At 33.7% G+C, this 27402-nt stretch overlaps 1 protein-coding gene across 1 annotated transcript in view; it reads right to left on the bottom strand.

Moving 5' to 3' along the window:
- Nucleotides 1–27086, bottom strand: part of LOC132727775 (uncharacterized) — a gene marked incomplete at its 5' end in the record, with an annotated part of 31826 nt that extends 4740 nt beyond the window's left edge. Inside the window, 8 exons of the mRNA XM_060713355.1 lie at nucleotides 1144–1485; nucleotides 1725–1850; nucleotides 9699–9966; nucleotides 10440–10534; nucleotides 24079–24134; nucleotides 25602–25844; nucleotides 26240–26383; nucleotides 26993–27086. Of these exons, the coding sequence (XP_060569338.1) occupies nucleotides 1144–1485; nucleotides 1725–1850; nucleotides 9699–9966; nucleotides 10440–10534; nucleotides 24079–24134; nucleotides 25602–25844; nucleotides 26240–26383; nucleotides 26993–27086 (1368 nt within the window). The remainder of the gene's footprint in view (nucleotides 1–1143; nucleotides 1486–1724; nucleotides 1851–9698; nucleotides 9967–10439; nucleotides 10535–24078; nucleotides 24135–25601; nucleotides 25845–26239; nucleotides 26384–26992) is intronic.
- Nucleotides 27087–27402: the final 316 nt, after the last annotated feature.

The raw sequence follows: 27402 nt of genomic DNA, 5'->3' as shown, positions 1-27402 counted from the left end.
TATGAGGGGGCGTAGCCCCCTAGTATTAATCAGATTGCCGAGTGTTTTGATGTTCTTTTTCTTTTGTATCGTAGTCAAATATACATGTTCCTTGTTGTTACAATATGAAATCCCAGAAAAAAAGGAACCAATAAACGAGCATCTGCATATAATGTTTCTATCGCTTTCCCTTTCTCTGCTGTCATAATTTGTAAACCCCAGCAAAAATGAGCCAATCAAAGGGCATGCTCTGTGCATGTATATGTATACGATTTAACTCATTTTTAACAGAAAGGTCCCCAAATTATGATACAAAAAGCCTTTACAGAACGTTTATATTAGAAACACTAAGGCGAGAACAAATTTAACCACCACCAATATAGTCCAACAAGAGTTTTTCTTGACGTATTAGAATTGAAAAACATCTTAATTTTGTTTGCTCTGTGTTATACATATAGCACGATATGTCGTTCGGATGTCCGTAGGCATACGGCCTTTGTGATTATATTACTGCACATCAACATTTTTAAGGCAGCATACTTTATCACAGGATTTGAGTCTTATTTTTTAATTTTTATTTAAATTTTACTTTGTTTTTGTTCGCCATTTTCTTCGAAGAAAGTGTTGGCAGAACCAATAACACATACATTTGTAAGCAGTATCGAGATTTTTTGAAGTTGTACGCAGTATCATAATGTCTATTTCCTGTAAAAAGTTCGTTTTAAGACATTTTTTGTACAAAGACAAATAACAAAGATTGAAATTTATATTTATGAAACATGTTCTACAATAAACTAACTTCCAGCTGGCTGTATGAAATTCAGTTAAATCGACAGTTTCAACGCCGGTGTACGCAGTATCCAGAATCAAATTCGCATTCAACGCGAAATACTGACGAGAAAGGGAAGACTTGTGTCAAGTCATTTGGAATGTTAAAACAGGAAGTAAGGACATCTTCTTTGCAAAAGAAATTAAATTCAAATCTATTCTGATTGCTATACTTGACTCGTTTTTGTTCAAAATACCGGTTGAAAAAGTGTTCTCGGTATCAGAATTTTGAGGATGCTCGCGCATGACACATTGCAAATGTTTCATCAATGTTGCCCATAGATTTAGAGGGATAACATCACTATTTTATGAAAAAATAGACTCAATTTCACCAACCTTGCTTTCTCGGAGTCTTTCTATAGCTTGCGAAAAAGCAGATCTCCATACAGCGTAATAAAATTTATGTTCGTTGGTCAGTTGTTTTTCTCTTCGCGCCCGTTCTGTGTATGTTTGCTGTTGTGTTTGCACAGGAGAATGGCTAGGTATATTTGAAGTAGAAATTGATCGAGTGACTAACCCTTTCAGTACTTCAGGTTTGTTATTCTTGAAGTCTTTTTGGACTTTGCCGAAGTCAACGCGAACGGAATTTACACGGGCTAATGCGAATGTATTTGGATTTGGTTCGTCTGTATTTGTAGCTTTCTTTAGATAATACTTTGGATCTAATAAACGGCTCTCCTGAAATTAAATGTATAATATTTCAGTTTAACAGGCATGCAGGAACTTGTCGTACATTTAGATCTAAAGACAAATTTAAATGTATCAAAATACTATGTATTTGTTTAGAAATATTAAGCTATAGAAATGAAATTAGTATTTTTTACAATGATAACTATGGAGTACAAATGTTGGCTAATACTTGTGAACATTGTAGTACTGTTTGAACACAAGATAATATAACACTGAAATATTCTTACTACATGCTTATATTGCCTCTGCTGATTTGATCTAGATCTGGGTTCAACGGACGTTCTCTCATTTATGTTCATCAAGTCATCATGAATTATTCTAAAATGGGTTTTAAACTCTGTTTGATGGAGATACTGAAATATGACAACAGTAACGATATTTCAATACCAGTAATGTTATCTATACGATGAACTTTATATACGTTTGTATATTATTGATACCTGTATGGGTGTTTTAAGTAAAGTGGTTATTCATTCATAAAGTGCAATAATTGCATAGGAAATGTGTATGTATGTTAAATTCATAAATGAGATATATCTACCTTCAAAGTTTCGTGTTGATACCTGTTATTGTTTCCGAGTTATATCCCTGTTTAAAATGTAAAAATTAACAAGGACAATCACTCCAAAATAAGGCAAGGTAGAGTTACGTTTCTTGTGCACTGCACATCTACCTTTTGAGATTTATCTACCTACAAAGTTTCTTGTTGAAATTTCTTATTAATATAGAGTCATGTAACGGACAAGATTTTTCTTAAAGGGGAGATAATTCAATTACAGGGTAAAATAAAGTTATGGTTCTTTTGCAATGCACTTCTTCCCAATGAGATCTATCGACCTACAAAGTTTCATGTTGATATCTTTGATAATTTTAGAGAAATATCCCGGACACAATTCAAAGTGTACAAATGATTAAATGGAAATAACTCCAAAATTTGGCAAAGCAAAGTTATGGTTCTTATGCATTGCACAACTACTCATTGAGATCTATCTACTTACAAAGTTTCATGTTGATATCTCTTATAATGATAGAGTATTGTATCGGGCAAGATTTTTCTAAAAGGGGAGATAATTCAAAAATGGGGCTATACAGAGTTATAGTTCTTTTGAAATGCACTTTTACCCAATGAGATTTATCTACCTACAAAGTTTCATGTTTATATCTCTTATAATGTTTGAGTTATGTTCCGGACAAAGTTCAAAGTGTAAAAAATGAACAAAGGGCAATCCACCAAAATTAGGTATGACAAAGTTACGTTTTTTGTGCACTGCACAACTACACATTGAGACCTATCTACCTACAAACGTTTGATGATAATATCTCTTATAGTTTTAGAGTTATGTCACGGATAAGATTTTTCTAAAAGGGTAGATAATTCAAAAAATGGGGCAAAATAGAGTTATGGTTCTTTGACACTGCACTCTGCCTTGATGTCCTCTACCACTGTGTGAAGTTTAAACAAATTATTTAAACTCATTGAGTAAATCCAATTGTCTAACGGTCAAGACAGTCGTCACCTTTCAGTAAAGTGTTATTCAGATTATAAAGTAAGCGTCGAGTGAACTCAGGAAAGTTGAGAATCTGTGAGATTAGGAGGGGCTATCTTGAGGTGTCCTCAATAAAATAATACTGAATACCACTTAGTTTTGAGTATCGAGTCCCATATACATTTTAGTGCATCATAAACGCGCTCTGACACTACTTGAGGAAATAAATGTTGAAAAGCAGAAACTTAGGGACAGAGATGATCCCATTAAATTTATGCCAGAAGTTGAATTGAATTTGACCAGAACAACATCTCAGCTTGATCAAGTTGAAAGACGGCTGAACCTTCATTATTTAGAGTTTACAAAACTCCAACTATACCACAGTATTGAAGATAATGCCCGTAGCCGGAGGAACAATTTGATTTTCTATGGATTAGCGGACATGCGAAATGAGAATTGCCTTGAAGTGTTAACGGAGTTTTTGTCTGACTGGCTTGGCACTGATCTCGAGAGAATGTACATTCAACGTGTTCACCGTCTCGGACTGTGCGAGGTCAAGATGGAGTAACGCGTAGACCGATTATTGCGTGTTTTCGGGATTATCCTGACACTTAATTGATAATGAAAAGAGTCAATTGGTTATCTGGATCCCGTTACGGGATCGATAGGAACTACCCTTAAGAGACTTCTATTGCCAGAAATCGTCTTTACAAATAAATGAAGTCAAACTATGAGCACTCCGAGAAACGTAAAATAGCGTATCCGGCAAAGTTGATTGTCAAGGGTAAAGTAGTGCGTGGTGAATTTCCTGACTGGCACGCTGTACTGAACAGAAACCGAATTGACATTATAAATGACTTGTTTGCAAAGAAAGATATTTACTTACAATCTACAGTGATAGACGACAGGGTTGATACGCCTAATTGTACAACACCCGTCACGCATGAACCCACCGCTCCGCATGAAATCGGCGTATCCCATAAACATCCAGATAAACATGATCACTCGGTTAACAATGGACCCCCCATTTACTATGGACCAACAATTAACCCAGGGCCTCACGCTAACTATGGTAAATCTGTATATAGTGATACTCCCGTTGAACCTGTAACACCTGTGAACGATGCCGCCGCTGAGAAGGGTTCCCCAACAAGAGCGAACCATGCGGCTCTTCACCATTCAAGCTCGTCATTTCATGGGGATTTTCCCCCACTTTCGAAAGAATTACAGATTAATAGTGCATGCAGCGCGTACCACTGTTAAAGAAAGATCTTCAACTTAGGACCACGGGGAGAGACATTCTGATTCGTTGAACTTTGTGCTAATAAATATTCAGGGATTAGTGACTAAAAACGTAAATAAACTTGAACAACAAGATTTAGTCGACATTTTCAATTCAAATTATTTCATATTTATTGTAGAGACATGGGCAAATTGTTTAATTAATTTAGAAAAACCTGGGTTTAAACTATTTTCTGTACATAGAAAAGAAAGAAATACTAATGCAAAAAGAGACTCTGTTGGTATATGTTGCTATATTTTGAATCTGATCATGACTTGTTTGTGTTTTACCTCAGGGAAGTTGTAGAGAACATTTAATAGAAATCCCGGTTTTTAAGAGAAATGTCAAAGCTGTCGCATGAGTCTGGTGATAATTGCAATTTTCTCGTGCTTGGAGACATGAACAGTCGAGTTGGGTCTTTAAAAGATTTTGTAGAACATGACGATGTTGATCGGTATTTTTCTGAATCATTGCCTGATGATTATATAACTGATGTTTATATGGATAGGTTGACAACCGATACCGGCGTTAATAGAAATGGGCGTCTTTTAATTGATTTTTGTAAAGCTAGTGGCCTGCGCATAATGAACGGTAGAATATGTGGCGAAAAAAGGCCTGTGTACATATAACGGACAATCAGCGAGGAGTTTAAATGGGATAAATAATGTAAATAATTTGAGTGCAGAGGAGGGCACATATGCAGATAAAGTGTCATTTAAATACAAATGGAATAAATCTAAGTTAAATATTTATAAAGAAAGTCTTCAGTCTGAAACTTTTCTTGAATCTATTAACAGGCTTGTAACGGAGTTAGATAATAATGATACTTCTTCTTGTATAGATAGTAGTCTTAACTATTTCTCTCAGGTCATGCATACTGTTTGGCAAAAACGTTTTGAAACGAAAAAAGCAGACGAATGAAAATGCATGGTATGACATAGAATGTAAAATTGCTAAAAATGATTTTTATGTCTGTCAAAACAGATTTAAATATAATGAATCTGATGAAAATTTAAAAGATTTGTGTGAGGCTAGGCAAAACTATAAAAAAAACTTATTAGAAGCAAAAAATATTAATCTCGAAGAGAAACACTGATAAACTGTTAAATGCAAGAGTTAACAAGAGCCACCGCCTGGCGGGAGCAACGCTCGACTTTTTACTTTCTCTAAAAGCAAACAAAGAAATGTTTGAACAAAATATTAACGTTTCCTTTTTTATAAAATTAATCATTCTGTTTTGTCACATTAGTTTTGTCTATATATTATATATATATAAATTTACTAATTTATATATATATAAATAGAGACACCCAATTCGAAGTCACATGGTGGTGTCACGTGGTGGTGTCACATTGTGGAGTCACATGGTAGAGTCACGTGGTGGAGTCACGTGGTGGAGTCATGTGGTGGAGTCACGTGGTGGTGTCACGTGGTGGAGTCCAGTGGTGAAGTCACATGGTGTAGTCACATGGTGGATTCACGTGGTGAAGTCACGTGGTGGAGTCACGTGGTGGAGTCACGTGGTGAAGTCACGTGGTGGAGTCATGTGGTAGAGTCACATGGTGGGGTCACGTGGAAGTCACGTGGTGGAGTCACGTGTTGGTGTCACGTGGTAGTAACGTGGTGAAGTCACGTGTTGAAGTCACGTGGTGGAATCACGTGGCAGTGTCACGTGGTGGTGTCATATAGTAATGTGGTGGAGTCACGTCGTGAAGTCACGTGGTGTAGTCAAGTGGTGGAATCACGTGGTATAGTCACGTGGTGGAGTCACGTGGAGGAGTCACGTGGTGTAGTCAATTGGTGGTGTCACGTGGTAGTAACGTGGTGGAGTAACTGTGGTGGAATCACGTGGTAGAGTCACGTTTTGAAGTCACGTGGTAGTAACGTGGTGGAGTCACGTGGTAGTAACGTGGTGGAGTCACGTGGTGTAGTCAATTGGTGGTGTCACGTGGTGGTGTCACGTAGTGGAGTCACGTGGTGAAGTCATGTGGTGGAGATACGTGGTGGAGACACGTGGTGGAGTCACGTGGTGGAGTCACGTTGTGAAGTCATGTGGTGGAGTCACGTGGTGAAGTCACGATAAACAACAAGGTCTTGTCTTTAAGTATGTTCTGTTATAATATGAAGTTGATCCCTTCAATAATAGCAAAGTAACAGCCAGTTACAGCCAAAACAAAGTCAATGTCAAGGTCTGTCGGGTTATTTTTAAGGGTTATCCTTGAAGATTATTATGTTCAAGTTTGAAGACAATCCATTCAAAAATAACAAAGTTACAGCCAATAACAGCCAATAACAGCCAAAAACATGAAAATTTCAATAATTTGACCTTCAAAGCCAAGGGCATTTATGAGTGAAGGTCAAGGTCTGTCGGGTTATTTTTAAGGGTTATCCTTGAAGATTATTATGTTCAAGTTTGAAGACAGTCCATTCAAAAATAACAAAGTTACAGCCAATAATAGCCAAAAACATGAAAATTTCAATAATTTGACCTTCAAAGTCAAGGTCATTTATGAGTGAAGGTCAAGGTCTGTCAGGTTATTTTTAAGGGATATCCTTGAAGATTATTATGTTCAAGTTTGAAGACAATCCATTCAAAAATAACAAAGTTACAGCCAATAACAGCATGAACAAGCAAAATTTGGACTTTTAACCTTGAAGGTCAAGGTCATTTATGGATGAAGGTCAAGGTTAGTGTGGTCTACTAAAAGGTCTTGTCCCAAGGGTTGTTGTGGCCAAGTATGAAGACAATACACCAAGAAATAAAAAAGTAATGATCCAGGTACAAGTTTGCCGACGGCAACGGCAACGGCAACGCCGCCGCGACTATAACAATACCTCTACTTCTTTTTCTGTGTGTTGCCAGATACACAAAAGCTTGTCCGGACTACTCCTCATAAACTACTGGTGCAATTTCATCCAAACTTTACAGGAATGATCAGTACCAAGTCTAATTGTGCATATTGTCAGCATTTTCCGGTTCAATGATTTTTGTCAGAGTTATGGCCCTTTAATAATTTTTATTTTTAAAGTTTGTCCGGACTACTTCTCTTATACCACTAATGCAATTTCAATGAAACTTTACAGGACTGATCTGTAGCTCAAGTCCTTGCACGGGTTTTATGGTTGAATTATTTTTGGCCGAGTAATGGCCCTTTGATAAAAAGGTGTTTTTTTTCTGTGTGTTGCCAGATACGCAAAAGCTTGTCCGGACTACTCCTCATAAACTACTGGTGCAATTTCATCCAAACTTTACAGGAATGATCAGTACCAAGTCTAGTTGTGCACTGTCCGTCTGTCTGTCCGTTTGTCACAAAACTTGTCCCAACATGAAATTGGCCATCATGAGGCGACACATGTGATTACTGATCGGTCCTGTTTTTAGCATGTATCTGAAAGGAGTCGAGGGCATAGATACTGGTATTTTTAAGATATGTTTATTACTGTATGCGGACGATATAACTATTTTCTCTAAAACGGCTGAAGGTTTACAATATGCCTTGAACATCTTATCTGAATATTGTGATAGTCCATCTATCACAGGATTTAAATACCCGAATCAGTAATTCTTCCAGAGCAATATTTTACCACACTTTCAATGATTACAGTTTTAGTAGATATTTGGATATTGTTGATATAAAAAAGTATAGAATAGCTGTCACGTTTAAGAATGTCTTCTCATCGTCTATAAATAGAGGTGGGTAGATGGAGAAAACCCCACAGTGTACCTTTAATTGATAGAGTATGTGTAGCATGTAATCAATTAGAGGACGAGTTCCATTTTGTCATTATATGGAACTCCGAACAAGATTTTTGAAGAAATATTACTGGAGGTCTCCTAGCATGTTTAAATTTGTTCAGTTGATTACAAGCGATGTACATGATATTAGAAATTTAGCTATGTTTATATACCATGCCTTCAATATTAGACAACAGTTACAAACAATTCTCGTGTAAAGGTACATAAATGTTTAATTTAAAGGTCTATATATATATATGTTTTATGCGAATATCTTGCCCCATGCAAACGTACCTAGAAGTTAATTGACACATTGTATTGTACTTCTATATATGTAATGTACGAATATTAGCTGTCATGTAATTGGTAATAGAAAGAGCACCGAAACACGAGGTTATCTGATTTGTACGAGGGGGCGTAGCCCCCCGAGTATTAATCAGATTACCGAGTGTTTTGGTGTTCTTTCTCTTTTGTATCATAGTCAAACATAAAAACACGTTCCCTGTTGTTACAATATGAAACCCCGGCAAAAATGAACCAATGAACGAGCATCTAAATATGACATTTCTGTCGATTTCACTTTCACTGCCGTCACAATATGTAAACCCCAGCAAAAATGAGCCAATCAATGGGCATGCTCTGGAGTGCGGGTAACTAATACCCGCACTCCAGTTAACGCACTGTGCATGTATATGTATACGATTTAACCCTGACACATTTTCAACAGAAAGGCCTCCAAACTATGATACAATATATAGATGTATTATTGATACATTGCAATTCTTTGTGTATTATATGTATAATAGGTTAAGTAACACGATGATTATAAAGGCTATAAATTTGTAAGTTTCAACTCATACACTGGTCTTACTTGTATCAAGTTTGAAGCATTATATGCGTTCAAAAGTACAGTTTAGAAGTAATATTTGTTTTGTTGTGTTTGTATAATTTCAATATTTTGTACCATATTACTATTGTTCAAAATTTTGTGCCATATTACTATTGCAATAAATCAAAACCATATAGCTTAGATTAGTAAATGTACTACAAAGACCAGAGTATGGCAGATAATTTAAAGTATACTATGTAATAGATGCTGACAATGTCTCTCCCGTGATTGCAAGTGTAATACATACACGAAGTATTTCTTATTATTATATATTTGAATGTAGAATCTCTCAAAAAGTAAATAACTTGTAAATTAAATATATAATCAATGGTAACCATTAATAATGAAAGAAAAGAAATACTTGCAGTCACGTCATCTTGCTATGTAATTAGTTATTTACTATTGCATACATGTAATAATTTATTGTATATATCATGAATGCTTGTACATGACTCTTTTGAGAGTAAATTTGCAAAATAAAGATTCTTCTTCTTCTTCAGCGTATAAACTGTATATAATATTTCACATTTTTGGAGTATAGAATCCATCACTTTCGCGATTTGTTTTACAATTTACATCTGATATAAAATTGAAAAATAAATCGCGAAAGTTATTGGCACGTCGAGGGAATAGTTTTGTAACATATACACTGCAAAACACGTATTTTCAAACAAAAACGCTCTAAACGAAGAAAACAAGAGCCTAAGGAACACCTCAGAATGCATCAGTTCTGTAAGTCGGTTGGAAGATATTAAAACAAACCTGAACAATAACAATCAACAAAATTATGCGATTTAAGGGCTTTACCTTACTTGTGTCCTGCTCATTGGCCTCATTAAGACTCATCATACTGCCTTGGAGGGAAGTATCTTGACTCAGTGATTTGTTCTTTCTCTGCAGGTACTTCATCCTTGTCGTCGACATGGGCAGCCGTCTACCGGGTCTTTTCACCACTCTGCCCCCGACCGGGATCTGCCTACTGAATTGATCATACTGCTCATTATCATATTGACTGGCTATCTCGTCCATATCAGGTATGTGTTCCATTTCTCTCTCACTTTCCTCAATATCAGTTCTACAAGGATATCCAAAAAATCGTTGCTCGTTTCTTTTACAGAAAACGAGCAATAATGCAGCTGATGATTAACAGTTATTAATGTATGATTGTTCTCTCTAATGTATATTTAAAGCAACATAATAATTACAATGGTTATTGGTATGTATCGTTGTCGTTATTTAGTTGTTCGTCGTTGAAAGACGAAGAAATTAAATGCAACTGAACTCAACAAAAGTGTATGTTTATCGTACTCATTATTACGATTACATTACCTTTCATTTGCTTTTTCATAAAACAAATCCACAGTTTCTCCATCATTAATATTACACTGATGGAACATGTTTCACCTTTATATTTGCCTAGCGTATACGGTAGTTCTAATTTTCAATATTTTCATTACATACAAACGGTAATTTACCAATAAATCCGTATATATAATTCACAAGGTAGCCATGAAAATCAATAGAAGATGTGAAAGTTATGATAATTACCGCCGCTCCAGTCCTTCCTGTTGCACAGACTCTTCTTCCTCACGCGCAGTATCCCGCGCAATTTCATCACGCTTGATTGCTTCAATTTTTTCTCTCTGAAGCAAAATTGGGGGCAAACTTCTAAACAATTTTTTCAAAAATTAAATAAAAACTTTATTCACAGTTAAATTTATTCACATTTAATAAAATAGTTATCTTAGGATATTGAAACTTTTTTTTCTAAACGTGAATGCATTTGTACGACAATGGATTACTAGTGTTTTTGCTGTTAATAATAACTACTAGTATGTACACTATTAAAAATAAGTGCTTTGTTAATGATTAAGGTTAGTAGTACATGCGCCACTTGAGCCCCAAGACTGCACACGTGCAGCAGCACGACTGCACACGTGCGGCAGCACGACTGCACACGTGCGGCGGCCATCTTGTTTCCATATATAGTAATATATTTGCATATAATGCGAATATCGGTACATGAGCGGCGGTTATTTTATTGACTTATTTTTTAATCTCCCATCGATGCACAGGTCCTAGATAAATTATTTATATGGTATATGTGACATGAAATATACTTTTACCCGTTATTTTACACAAATGAACGCCATTTACATATAACGGAATAAGCCAACAAACCCAACAGTCATTTGGAGGTTCTAGTTTTAATATACAAATGTAATCTTTTAACATAGGCACACATGCGGCGGTTATTTTATTGACTTATTTTTTTAATCTTTCTCAAATCTCAAACAAATGACTCCAAAATGTACAATCAATTAAAGCGCATACACATATTGATCAATTAGGAGAGACCTTGTTGTTTCTTAAAATAACGTCCAATCAGAAATCAAAAAGCGCGAATATAATTGAATACTTTACGAAGCTTAGGTATACACAAAATGAACGTTACTGATTGCGCACCCCTTAACGGGAGTATGGAATATTACGAAAATAGACTAAAACGTTTGACTCCTATCCGAAACAAATCTTACCCGATAAATACGAACTGGCAAGCGCCGGATTGTATTATAGCGGGAAATCAGACATGTGCGAGTGTTTTAGATGTCACATTAAATTAAGTGAATGGGTAAGATCAGACAACGCTTTGAGAGAACATTACAAGTGGTCGCCCAATTGCGAGTATATTAAAATAGTAGGCGCTCCTCAACAGAAACCAACCCCAATAGGCGGATTTGGCGCGTTTGTATCAACAACTTGGTCAGCACCTTGCGGATTTGGAGGATTTAGTTCGTCTACTACTGGAGCAAATTTGTTTGTTAATAATAAGGCTAGCACGACCCACCAGACACATTGAATATGTTAACATTTGTATACATGACTTGGACTTGGCTAAGATACTATCAATTTAGACGAGAAAATCGCGAAGCCGTAGAACATTTACTCGACATTTTAGAACGTTATATAGATGAAACCAGAACACATTCTTTGTACTCGACTGTATTGTAATATGTTTTGGATTAATTTGTAATAACATGAAAGCCCATTTTGTAAAATGATATATAACTTTGTCATTATATATGCTACCATATAGGAAATAAACATGTATGACTTAAAGCAGTATTTGTTTTCTTATTTTTTGATCAATTACATTTACATGGGATCATTATATATAACAAGGCAATATTTTTCTTTACAAACTTTTTATTGGGTACCTTAATATTTATTATACATGAAACTAAAATAAGATCGGATAAAATCGTTATTTCATTTCCTGCAATGCGCATCAAAATGTGTTAAAATGTCCTTCATGTTTCATGTAATAAACACAATATAGTCCATATATTTCGAATCCTGTATCTGACTGCAATTCATCCAGTAAGGCTTTTTTTAACGATTGAACATTACACTCAAAATACGACCTAATGTTTTCCAGATTCACTCGTTTTTGAAATGACAAATTCTCTTTGAATTTTTTCCGATGTACACAAGGTTACGACATATTTATTTAGCATCTCAAATCATAGTTATTCATTTTAAAACTTGAATTTGTTCCAGTCATAAGGCGCTTGTGTTGCACGATGTTTTTTACGTATTGGAGTATTGGTATCTACCATTTGTCGCTTTGCATTACTTTCCTTTTGTAAACGCTTCAATTCTGACTTGGCCATTTCAACGGCTTGAGCTACAGGTGTCACTAGATGAACATTGGGTGTGTTTTCACGTTTTTCCATTTCGGCCATTTTTCTATGCTTAGCACCACTGCCTACGATGTAACGACCTTGAAAATCACGTTCAGCGTAACCGTCCCTTATATCTTTGAAATGTTGATACCATTTCTCTGGATCTGAAATATACGGTACCCATTTTTGCTGTTTAGCATCGTACACTTCTATAGAACCCATTGTGTGATTGAAAACATATAAATGGCAATCCTTCTTACAACGTTTCTTCCGCGTCTTGATCGTTATCGTTATCATTGTTACCCTGCATTGGATCCTTTTCTTTGATGTCATGATTGGGCCATACTGTATCGAATAGCTCTTTACGTAACATAATGGCTTGTCGAATAGATTCCTTGCAACTCATATCGTGTTCACGTCTGAGTTTCTTAGCCGACTGGAGAATCTGTTGTTGATTAGGATCTTCTTGCAACTCGTAAAAGTCTATTAGAAATTGACCGTACTTTTGTCTTAGCCTCTTTCTTAATTGAGGTAATTCGTCATTAGCAGCGCGATGGTAAGCCTCTTCAAAAGTATGGCCATCATCTATATACGCCTGTACTTTAGTTTTAAATAGCTCCACATGTGATTGTCTAATTGGTTCTTTAAACCGTTTTTCCCATATGTTAAGACGCATGCGTTCTTCTTTGAGCTCCTCCCTTCTACGTTTGCCTGGGGGTCCACGGAATAGAAGACTTTTCTTTATTTTTTCGTTCTGAGTATCTCTATCATTATCATCATCATCATCATTATCATTATCATTATCATCCTTATTATCATCATAATCATCATCATCATCATCATTATCATCTACAACGGTAGCATTTTCATCATTATTGTTAGACGAGTGTCTATCGCCACTTAAGTAGCTATAATCATCATCCGTTAGTTTTCTCTTCTTGATAGTGTTAAAGTAAAAAAGGTTATCGCGTAAACGCTCTTGCTCCGGAGTACTCGATTTCAGGTCTATTACTAAATAGCCATGTGGTTTTGATGTTGCCTGTTCGAACCGTTTCATAAAGATGAAACTTGAGGTGGGGTAAATTCTCGTCGCTAGCGTTGCCACTTGTTGTCTGTCAATAGGATTATTGAACAATATCAGATACTGCGTATTTAAAGCGATATCTCTGCAGGCTTTTCCTCGAGGGAATAAGTTTTGAGTGAGATAAATGATAGATATGTTTCTGTGATGACTGCCCTTGGTAAAAAGATCAGCAATTCTTTGATCGCATTTGGCTTCTGTCATTAAATCGTCAAAAACAATCAAGTTCCGTTTATGGGTATTGATGTACTTTAGACTATTTAAGTAGTCGGGAATACCTCGTACAAATTCTATCCAGGGTATTTTACGCCGAAGTTCATCGTACAGAGGCTGCCATTGTCCATAACACCATACGATGCGCTCTGGTGGTGGATTTACTAGACTGGATAAAAGCAGTGTTTTAGTCCATTCAGTTTTTCCACTACCACTAGGCCCGGAAACGACCATAGAAAATGGGTGTTGAAAATTCATCTTTTCTGAAGTGTCCACATGAGTGATTTGTTGCGATAAATAATCACTTTTAACAATGTCATCACTACCATGTACATAACGTTGATGTCTCAGCATGACGTTACGTCTTGAAAAAGACTGCTGGCAAATTGGACACCGATTCATTGTACAACAAAATGTTTGACATATATATTGGAACAGTTATCCTTCTTACGATGCACACACAACACCGCCCGCCGCTGCCCCACCACCACCGCCGCCCCCGCCGCCGCCGCCCCTCCGCCACCCGTGAATACGTCCAATAACTTTAGAAATATGTTGTCCATTTTCGTGAACCAATTTTTTCATATTTTTATCGGAAACAGGCATTGAATATAGAAAATAGGGGTGTGCATACTTTACATGAAGCAGTATATGTACAGGTAACAATCCATTCTTTCGCCCTATTTCTTTTGCGCGTGGATACCATACATTAAATAGTTCATTCATTCTTTGCAAACACTTGCGTTGAAAATCGACCTCAATACGGTCATACACACGGAATGGAACACCCATGCTTACTGCCAACATTGACAATAAACTAGGTACCGCGTTCTTTAAAAAGTAACTTTGCAGTTCTAACCGAGTATTAGGTTCCTCCGTAGTTTTTGAGCTTACTGTAACAATCGCTTTTTCTATTTGATCAATTGCTAACAAATCTTCTGAGGTATACTCATCCCCGAAAATCATCTAAATCCATACTGATATTTAAAAAAATTTAAAGACTGAAAAAAAAACAATGTTTCTCGTTAAACTTTAAAAATCCGAACGATCAAAATAATGTTAATGCGTTGTTATATACTTTCCACAAAGCCTTTCCTATTTTTAGAAAAGACGTCATGTTTAATTTCATTGGTTCTATTTTGATATGTTTAACCTTATATTAATTTAAAAGTAAAATACAATGGTTTTGGTTATTCGTAATTTGTAACATTTTTACTGAATACATTATTTATAATAATAATAAAGCTAGTTTTAAATATTCAAATCAAGCTTTTTTTCCATCGTCCTTATTTTAAAGCCATGTTAAAGTTTATTTTATAAGTACCGGGTTGATCAGGATTTTCAATGCATGCAAAGCGAGTTATTGTTAAAATTTCCCATATTAGTGTATTTGTTATGCATTGCCCCCAAGTTGCCGCAAAATTCATCAGCTGACTTTCATCAGTAAAAGTATTAATCAAAGTCTCAAAATACTGCGGCAAAGGTGTTTTCCATGTTTCAAAATAAAAACGAGTGGCTCGTTCGCTTTCATTTTTATTTCTATGTCATTAATGGCCTTCCATACCCTGCGAAAATATATTTACAAAATAGCGCAAGAGATCTAAATATAATTATATTATACAAAGGAACCCTTATACGAAAAATATTTGCTTTCAAGTAGGTACAAGAAAAGCATTGATGCAAAGCATCAAAGGGCGTCCAAGCAAGAAATAAGAAAGTGTAGATGAACTAGTAGACATATGATGTCAAGATATTCTTATAAACTTTTCAATGGTTAATTGGTTTTTACCAAAATGAACGGACGGAAGACATTGTTTATTATGAACTTTGATTGGCAACGGATATACATGTATACAATCATTTATCATCCATACCCAGTGTGTAACGCATGATCAACACCACACTTGTGGAATTGTCCCTTATTATGTATTCGCTATTAGCGAAGACCCCCTCTTAAGGTATCTGTTCACACTTAGTAAAAATATGACACTGGTTATATTACCATGTCATGTTGAGCATTATTGTTTATTATACAATAATTGTAATATCTATTTTTAATAACAAAAAAATAATACAGATTTTATGAATATTGTTTTCCTCTCTTTTTTTGTGTTTTTATGTGCTATTTTAATACTGAGTTTTTTACGTTTACTATTCTTTTTTTTATTAAAATTGTAAAATAAATTTTAAGAATTCAAATGTCATATTGACCGACGATTATAAGTCAAAACTTTACTGGAAAAAGTCAGTAAATTATGGTTAATCTTTCAATATATAATATTATTTATTCTTAAACCATGTACATGTACATTTGTATTTTTCTTTATCATTTTTTAAATTATCATTCAAAATCAAATAATTAATAAAATCTAATTTGTTACTTTGAATAATTCACCGGCATCTTTACTAAACACGAATAACAAATAAAATAAAATGTTTCAAAGTTAATAGAGTCATATTAAAACCATAAAAATGTACCTTTTTCACAATTATTGTACATATTTATAGTTTATATCTCGTATAGATAAAATGAAACATGCTATTGTTGTTGTTGTTGTTTTTTTTTTCGAATTGTATGTTTATGTATAATAATAATCAATATATTTGAGAGTTGATCTATGTTTATTAATTATTGTAACCAAACTAAGTGACAAACATTCATTTTGGAAAAAAAGCTTATTTATCTGTAAAATATTTGTTCTGTTCTGTAACGATATCAAACATCTACCCAAAAACCGGGAGAGATCGGACAATAAACGTGTGATACTTTTCGCCGGTCACTAGTATCACGGTCAAAATAGACCGGGAGAGACCGGAATTACCGATAGGAGTACATCCCTCTATAAATAGATTTTCGGAATATTAGGTCATCAACTCATCATTCTATTTTAACATACCATGATAACCCACTGTGTACTACAAAATGATAAATAAAAAACCGAAGAGACGGAAAAGGTTATTGCATTTGAAAATGAAAAGGTTATTGCATTTGAAAATGTTTGCATTGCGAAATCCTCCAGTTCGCTATTCATTGTAACATATCGCGACATTTAATTAATAATCAAGCACCCTCATACCGATCGGAATGATCGGCTTTTATCATGACCGACTTAAAGGCTCGAGAAGTTGCTGTCGCCCTTTCACAAAATCTGATTTCGTTCCATAAAGGGGCGCCGCGCTTCGGCGCGGACGCCAATAAAAAATAAAATAGTAGCGCGAGAAATCTTACCGTTACTCTATTCATGCGACACTATTCTTTCATAAATTAGTGGTCTCTTGTTACGATACTGTCACCATAAGTTGTGCTACGTGGTCTTGATAAATAGGGCTTTTATAGGATAACGTAGTCTAAAAATAACGATTACTAATAAGAGGAGTTTAATATCGATTACTGTCTTTGTAAAACGACATTTAGTATCGTTTAGAAATATGTCGCACTACATTGGACGAGTTTAATACCATTTTCGATGGCATTTATATAAAATAAAAATAGCGCTTATACTTTCCACAAAGCCTTTCCTATTTTTAGAAAAGACGTCATGTTTAATCAATTTCATTGTCATAAAAAATTCGTATGTAAAATTGATAGGACCGCACAAAAAAAAATTGGTACGGCCTAATACAAGGGATAATCAAAAATTTCAATCAAAAATCAATACCTGTAAACTAATGCTATAACAGGAATAGTTTTGTCCATATTTATAAACATGGTAACGCACACCCGGTGCAGTGTAAGTTTAATATTATATGTAATTATTCTTTTTTTTATATATATATTCCGTAATGCAGGTAGAAAATCATATACAAAGTCCGGTTATTTTTTGATCATCCCTCGTCCACTAAAAATAACGTAATTTTAATATGTATTTCCTGGTGTAAATTTGACCAGCGACATTATAGCGTCTAAACTAACATATATAAGATTTTTAAATTCAACTTTCTTCGAATATCATTTTTAATACATTTAAATTTAACGGATGCATTTTTTTCTAAAATATATTGACGGATATTAAATGTCAGCTGCGAAATCATCACAAAGCGTAAGTCATTTAAAAGAATTTAATTTGTTTTAGTTCAAAAAATGTATGTCTTGTTGGTGTAAAAAAAAGCGGGTTTCATTAGCATATGCGTAATTTATTTTGTATCGTTTTAAAGGTATATTTAATTGCATTTTTAGAATATTTTTGCTACACAGAAAAGTCTGTTATTTTTACATATACTTTAATATTTTCAATACCAAATTGTCCTTTTGTTAAATGCAGAATATACGGTATCGGGTACGTCGTCACCAACTGTAATCAAAGTGCCGCAGCACTGAATGCGACGGACATGCAACCGGAGAGACATTAAGGCTTTTTTTAGAAAAAAAAAAACAACACAAAAGATATAACAGAGAAAATTTGTTCCATACAAGTTCGAGATTTGTAGAGAAAAAACTGTCAACGAAATATTTCTAAAATAAAACCATGCAAATAAACTTCAATCATAATACATAATACATGTGAGAATGTTAATTAGAATTGCTTCGTGTTATATCATAGTGGGCATATAGACAATAAAATATAAGTCATTTGTATTTTTATTTCTCTTGGATATGTCTCATTAAATATATTTTTTGGTTAAAATCATCAGCAATTAATGGTGTATAGAATTTCTTAAAGTATTGCATGTACACATGTAAACAAAATAAGTATCCGCTGGTTTATTTACTCGTCCGAAAGTTAGCACAGATGATGCAGAATCTATTTTTAGAATAGTGTTATCTTCTGGTCGAAGGCTATTATAATCACTCATATCGTGACCTAGAAAACTATGTAAACAAAACACAAGAATCGGAAGTAGATCTGATATTATAACTTCCTTCAATAAAGATTACCATGAAAGACTACATGGTGGTAAAGTGTTGAAAAACACCCTTGTTACATGCATTATTTATAATACTAACCATTGTTCTGTAGTCTAATTTATTAATAACTTAAACCCGCGATATGAGTCACGAAAAGAGTTCTTCTTTTATTAATGCGCGGGTTATTCTAAAGTCACGAAAACCTTTTGATCTGTTAATAAAAATGTTTTGTTTAATGGGGAAATATTTATTTCCTGCTTATAATTTCTATGAATTATTGAGCTTACTCCTTAATTATAGCATAATTTGCTGTCCTACTTTTTCGACAGCGGTAAATTGTTTCAGCAGTTATTTGCATAATTGCGCAATAATACTACGGGGTTACAGCGTTTTTACCAATCAAATACGTTTATATTTTAACTTGGATAACTTAATTTGAAATTGAAAAGGCTAAATATGGAAGTTTTTAAGATATCCCGACGAAGTATGGGAGTTTCATAGGATCAAATTCATGTACTATTTCGTGGGCTATTATTCGGTTGAGGACACATTGCGCGATTGTAGCCGACGAAATCCCATGTGTAGATGACATAGCTCTGAACGCGCCTGGGGGCGCGTCCGTCGCAAAAATAGAAATAAAAATCTATATCAAAACGTGGTAAATTATTCATGCAATAATTTAGAAGATTTAAAAAAAAATATTATAAAATTAATACATCAATATCTAAAAATATAATTTAAATAGATCAGACGAATGCCCTTTAAACATTTAAATTATCTTATGTTTATTATTGAAAAATATTACATGGTTTGTAATTGGTGCATTTATTTCTAAATAATTTCCGTTATTATTATCATGACTCGTATCAACAGTTTCGTCATTCGTTAGATCAATTACCTAAAAAAGACGTTAAAACATAATCAGTAAATAATCAGTTATTCGTGTTTTGCATTAATGTTGTGAAAACTGAATCAAATAAATCGTTAGGCTTACCTGGTTAAGACATTTTTAACAGATTTCTATGTTCCTTGTATTTATGTAGTTTGTGTGCTTTTCTGTCGAACCTTTTATATAGTATTTTTAATACGGCGTACTACATCACGGTAGTTGTATAGTGGGGCGGGAAATTGAGAAAATAGTGCAAATTGTGATACAAGCGTGAAACTTTCAGGAAATCATCTTTAGACCATGTAGATTTCAAAAAAGAAGTGGGCCCAAAAATATCTCTGCTCATTCAAGATGGCCGCCATTTTCAAAATGGCCGCTATATACATTTGACGTACATACTAGCTCATTCATTCCAATTTTTGGTAGAGACCTTTAACTAACACCAAAAGCATGCATATAGTTTCTCCTTTTCAAAAATTTAAATCTTACAAAATTTCTCTTTCATACCTCTTCCAAATCTAAGATGGCGTCCAATATGGCCGTCGATTTTGTGCAAAACTGTTATATCATTTTTATAGTATAATTTGTTGCACAAATTATGTTTATTATGATAAAAAGTGTTTAAACATATCAGAGATAATCAAATTATATGTTAATCTCAATAAAAGTAAACATTTTAAAAGTTTTTGTCTTAGAAATATCTTTTAGAAAGATCAAGAAAAAAATCCATTTTTTTCATATTTTTCAAATTTGATTTCCTTAATTAATGTACAAAGTTAAAAAAAGTAACTTTATATCTTAAACTGTATTTGACATTCCATTAATATCATGTGTTTATTGTAAAAAATATAAGAAAAACATTAAATCTGTAGGATTTATATTTTGTGAAAGTGGGTGGGGTAATTTTATACGGTAATTATTGTAAAAGAAAAAACAACAGAAAATAAACATAGCTAAGTTCATTCTATTTCTTTGCCTTTTTGCTTTTCTATGAATTCTAATGTAAATGTTCCAACTTAAAAAGTAGTTTTTATTGGATGAAAGTATTTTTGTCTTCCTTCAGGCCAAGTGGCTAAGCAAGAAATGCACATACAAACATGTGTATACATTCAGTTATTAAATTTGGTTGCATGATAATTATTGTTTCAATATATTTGATATCATATATTAATTGTTAATTGTGAAGACATATAAGAAGACAATAAATCAACTAAACGTGCTTAAAATAGCAAGCATGTACATGAATGTAAGGTATAAAGGTAGTTCATAAACGCATATTTTTGACTCCTTCACAATTTTATATTTATAATATTAACATGGCTTAAAAGCCAACAAAATGTATATGATGTGAAACAGATATATCAATGATATGGCCTGGCCTGCATGCAGGTTTTTGAAAAGTTAAGATACAAAGTAAGTGTATTTCTTAAGTAATCATATCTCATTTTTTTCTTTCAATAAGAGGGCAATGATGACCCTGAATCACTCACCTAAGATCATTGTTGGAAAAAAGGTAACAAGATCATTTTGGGAGTGTCAATTATGTCATAACACACATGATTTGTGTCATAATTGAATCCAGTTGCGTTTAAAGAAACATGCTCAATATCTAGTTTCATTTTTTTTTCACACGAGAGGACTTTAATAACCATATTCATATATGAGTCCATATAAACTTAGTAAATTTTGACCATGTTGACCATGATATATCAAATATTTGTAGAGTATAACACAATTATGATGATACATGATTAATGTCTATGCGTTGGATACTGTTGGTTAGGAGAAAACAGATTTAATACATTAGTCTTTGTAAATTAAGTGATACTCATTGCAAAACCATTTTAGACTGCAGTAGCATCATACAAATGTATGCATGTTATATCAGGCTACATCCCAAATATCTTAGTTCAAGTCATTGTTGTTTAACACTTGATGTTTTAATGTGTTTTCCTATACAAGACTGTGAACCCAGGTGGCTCTATGAGCATGATACATTAAATATGTTAATAAAGACACAAGGTGGGGCTACATGCTTAGTACCTGTGCTCTGTGCATTTGGATTTTTGAGAAGATTTTTAATTTTACATGTACACTTAATGATCCAAAAGTGTTTAATGAAACTTTAAAAGAGGTCTTCTTTACTTGGCAAGATTATATGGTGGCTATCTAAGCTCTAGTCATTGTAGTTTCTTTGTTTGTTGATTTTTTTAAATATCAACAACAACAAAAAAACTTCAATAAGATTCCCTACACAGGTCTTTAAAAACTGTGTTCCTCGTGAGGGCCTTTAAATCATGCTCCTTCAGTCCAAAATGGCTTTACCTGTCACTTTGTTTACATTGACTTATATAATAAAATTCTTCTCCGAAACTACAGTGTATATAGAAGAAAATATATCGTATATCATCACATTGTGATGCTATATAAAGATTATGAACTATTTTGGCATAGGGTCAAAATCACTTAGTTTACATGGACTCTTATTGGAATATAGTTATATGAGTCTTTTTGTAGTTCTGAGAGCCTAGTTATTGGGCATGTTTCTTTTCAAATAGTATATAAATCATGACTGTATTTGGTGAAAAAAGATACTCCTTATATGATTTTAGCATTCTTCAGTATTAAAGAATTATAGACCTTAAAATTCCAGCAGTGGATCTAAGGCGAGTGATCTAGGGTCAACTATTCTCTATTGTTTAATGGGGAAAATAAAGTATGAATACATTTAGTTTATATTCCAAATCATAAGCTATGTTATGTGGGTCAAGTGGTTTTATTGATACCCATTTTAGCACACATAGATAATATGATGTATCAGTCGCCTTAATTTTTGTTTCTTTTTAAAATATCATGTCTACATAAGTTATTAGAAATGGACAGTACTAACTCAATTTTACTTGGTTACAAAGATGTGCAAGTAAATATAACTTTGAATCATTCTGTTACAAGCATTTAGCAAGACTAAATTGTCCAGGAAATAATTTTATTCATAAATAGACAACATTTCACTCAGGTCCAGGCATGATTTTATCTAACATATGGTTCGTTGATGAATATTCAGTCTTCTTTCTGTACAATTACCAAATTATATTAAGAATATTGAAACAAATTATATTAAGAATATTGAAACAACTTATATCATGCAAACACATTTAATAACTGAATGTATACATATAATTGTATCTGCATTTATTGATATTTTAGTACACCCTCTAGACCTGAAGGAAGACCAAAATACCTTAATACAATAAAATACTTTTACAGTGAATATTTGCATAAGAATTCAAAAAAGACGTTATTTTGTACTACAATTGTCTGATAAATTTACCCCACCCACTTTGAATAAGTATAAAACCTTCATATTTTTCGTTTTTGTTACAATTATACAATAAAACATAGTGTTGATTCAATATCAAATACACTTTAAGAAACTATGTAACTTTTGGAATTTTGTACATAGACCTAGAAAACCATGTTAGAGAAAAATGCAAAAAGTTGCACTTTTTCTTTGATATTGTTAAAGATTTTTTTTTGTACAAAAAACTAAAAACATGACTAACAATGTGGTTAACCTAAAATTTGATTTTTATTCTAATATGTTCAACAATTTTATATGGAAATAAGCATACTGTGTGCAAAAAATTATACTACAAAAGAGATATATCAGTTTTCATTAAAATTGGCAGCCATATTGGACGCCATCTTGGATTCTGAAGAAATATGCCAGCGAAATTGCTTAAAGATTTACATATTTGAAAAGGGGAAACTATATGCATGCTTTGGTGTAAGTTTCAAGTCTGTACAAAAAATTGGAATGAATGAGCTATTATGTACGTCAAATTTATATGGCGGCCATCTTGAAAATGGCGGCCATCTTGAATGTGCAGAGATATATTTGGGCCCACTTCACTTTTGAAATCTACATGGTCTAAAGATAATTTCCTGAAAGTTTCATGCTTGTATCACAATTTGCACTATTTTGACAGCAGAGACCTTATTTCCCGCCCCACTAGTACAGCCTAAGGGTATATAAAATGTGTCATTTATAAATGTTTAAAATTAAAGCTGATTTCAGCTGCGTTGTTTATGAATTAGCTCATATACATATTTTTGAATTCAATATTACTTTGAATATGTATATAGAGATTGGCCAAATATCGACTATGTTAAAAGACTAAATTTGTATATTAAAACTAGAACCTCAAAATGACTGTTGCGTTTGTGAGCTTATTCCGTTATATGTAAATGGCGGTCATTTGTGTAAAAAAACGGGTAAAAGTATATTTCATGTCACATATATACCATATAAATAGTTTATCTGGGACTTATCAATAATGTTTTACACGCCTATCAATACTACACGCACAAGTTATTTTACAACTTTGATATTTACAGAAATATTTTACTGCTGGTACATTTGTATAATATCTTGTAGAAAATTGCAGGTAAATTTAAAAACATAAACTAACCTTTTGAAAAGCAGTGGCAAGTGTTTCATTTTCTGTGCTGATTAGTCCGATTATTCCTATAAAAATAAGTCTAATTATTCGTATACATATAGTCACGCAATGAATAAATCTAATGATTCCAATAATCTTATTATTCACAAACTCGTAATAAGTATACTTTATCCTATATTCATAACTAGAAATGTGTCCATAGGACACGGGTGCCCCCACACTCCACCGATTTGTCTATCTTATGTCTCTAGGTCAAATATTTTTTTTGGCTACATGTGCCCAAGTTGAAAACTAAAAGTCTTTTATTAAGTAAAGGGCAAATACTAGTACTACAAATACTGAATAAATCCACAAGAAACCCCCAAGGAGCATAACTACACATGCTGACCAACATTCTTGTAAACGTTCAGGCCTACAGGTCATAAACTTTTTGAGTTACGTGCAACACAGGTAAATAAGTCAAGAGCAATAACTCTCAAAATACTAAAAATATCCACACGAAAATACCCAGGTGCACAACTTCACATGCTGATCAACATTCCTGTAAGGTTTCATGACTCTATGTCAAATATTTTTTGAGTTACGTGCGACACAAGTTGAAAATTATAAATTTTTACTAATTCAAGGGCAAAAACTATAAAAATACTAGATATATCCACACAAAAATAACAAGGTGCACAGTTACACTTGCTGATCATCATTCCCGTAAGGTTTCATGACTCTAGGTCAAATTTTTTAGAGTTACGTGCGACACAAGTTAAAATTGCAAATTTTTACTAAGTCAAGGGCAATAACTCTTAAAATACAAAATATATCCACATGAAAATACCCAGGTGTACAACTTCACATGCTGATCAACATTCCTGTAAGGTTTCATGACTCTATGTCAAATATTTTTTGTGTTACGTGCGACACAAGTTGAAAATTGCAAAGTTTTACTAAGTCAAGGGCAATACCTCTAAAAAATACTACATATATCCACATAAAAATACCCAGGTGCACAACTACACATGCTGATCAACATTCCTGTCTAGGTCAATTAAAACTAATGTGACAAGACAGACCGATTAAATTTATAAAAAGGAAACGTTAAGATTTGTTCAAACAGTTCTTTGTTTGCTTTTAGAACAAGGAAAAAGTCGAGCGTTGCCCCCGCCCGGCGGTGGCTCTTGTTAAATTCCGTGTTTCATTTTACTGGTATTTCTTTTATAAATTTATTGTTGCATTTGCAGATCTAGCATTGATCATAATTTTGGACTGAAAGTACTGAGATCCATACCTCTACTTTTGAAATAGCACAATTTTATGCTTCATATAAAACTTCCCTGAGGCGGGGGACGTTGGTAACTCAGTTAATTCTTCTTTTATTAGAATCAATGATCCCAAATGGCCAGAACAAAAAGAACGAGGCAAATTTTATATTGATGTTACACAGCACTGAACATTTGCTGTTTGAGTATAAAAATTGCTGGGAAAGTGGTAAACATATGAAAGCAGGTGAATATATATGAAAACAATCAGGTTTTATTTACCGCCATATTCGACTTTTCCAGATCCGCCAGGGTCCGCTTCTTCCATCATCTCGGCTATTTCATCATCAGTCATGTCAAGTCCAAGATTAGTTACAACTTGTTTTAGTCTTTCAGTGGTTAGATATCCCATACCTTCCGGATCGAGAACACTAAACGCTTGCCGCATTAGATCTTCCGTTTTAAACGAACGTTCTTCATCTTCCATTAGGTGTATAAATTCCTCAAATTCAATTGTACCGTTACCTGTTTGGAAGTGTCCATACTATATGATAACATTTCATTTTATTTCGTAGTTAAAACGTTGTTTTTCTATATGTCAAAATCATTATGCATTTCTTTATATTGCACATTTTTATATAAAAATGGTCCATGACCGGTAACTACCATTTTCGTCGCTCGTGGCTTTATGATTATAATTTAATTATTGTTTAAAAATTTCACTTATAGACTTTCATTCCTGTTGTAAAACCCCAAACAAACTCGCTTAATAACATATTTCAAGATTCATCTTGAAGTGACAACGCTTTTAAAAACCCCTATTAAATAAATTGTGACATAAAAACAATATTAAATTGCATATTTTAAATGTAAAACGTCAACCGTAATCAGTTCAAACAAAGACATAAATGGTTCGTTACCATTGTCATCAACTGATGCTATCATACTTTCAACTTCTTCATCTGTTGGATTTTTCCCAAGCGAAATAAGAACATCTTTAAGTTCACTTGCATCTATGCAGTTACTTCCGTCTCTATCACATTTCTCAAACGCAGACTTCAATTCTTGCATGGTTAAACGAAACAAAAAAGTTATAAAATCAATACATTATAAGTTTAGAATTATTAATCAATGTCTTGTTTTAACTATTGTACATGTAATTCAAAAAGAGATTTTATTAAGCATCTTAAGTTTTAAATTATGTTAATGACATAATAATAACATATTCAGTTTTCTAGTTTTGGATCGGTTTACAAGGGGAATAATTATTCTGGCAAATGGAGTAACCAATTGATCTAAAAAATTTCAACACAAGTTATTGGTCTAGATCTACATTAATGGTTTATTCTAAACCTACATCAAATGGACAATTAGAGTGACAGCATGGCCGAGTGATTAACGCGCCGGATTAGTAATCTAAGGATCGCTTTCCGCGCGGGTTCAAGCTCATTAAGGGCAAGCCGTTGTTTCCTTGAGCAAGAAACATTTCTATAATTACTTAGTACTGACTAGTTCCAGAAATGGATTCGATATTGTGTCTTTATACTTTAAGCTTCCTACACAATCGAACTAAAATAAATTCTGCATAAACCAAAACGGAAAATTAATCTCGAAAAGTTTTGCCTGCCCCGCTACTCAGTTGAGTGCTTTTATTAAGGAGCATAAATACTTACCATTGTATCTTTCTTCAGTGAGAACTTTAGCAGATAGCAATTTATTTTGATGGTCCTCTTGTACAAGAGATGTTCTATTCTTGTCATAAAAAGACTAAAATATACCAAAAATATACCCGTTACAGAACAGTAAGCTATACGTCAGACTGTAAATATCTCATTTTTGCAGGTAGTGTTTACCGTTTTAACAATTATTATAGCACAGTTCAGCCACCGGACCCGCAAGGAACTGAAACTTTTGTACATGCCAGTGCAGAGGTACAGTGCGAAATACCGTAGAAGGGATTTCATGATTAATCACAACGGAAGTAACCGTCCGGAAATCGAATCCGGGACGCCAGATTCACAGCCCAATGCTCTACTTATTGAGCTAACCGGATGGCTATGAACCTTTGAACATTTTAACTACC

The sequence above is a fragment of the Ruditapes philippinarum genome, unplaced genomic scaffold, assembly GCF_026571515.1.
Source record: "Ruditapes philippinarum isolate M1 unplaced genomic scaffold, ASM2657151v2 ctg3231_1_1_1_1, whole genome shotgun sequence".
Classification (NCBI taxonomy): domain Eukaryota; kingdom Metazoa; phylum Mollusca; class Bivalvia; order Venerida; family Veneridae; genus Ruditapes; species Ruditapes philippinarum.
This window is presented reverse-complemented; position numbering and strand designations above follow the sequence as displayed.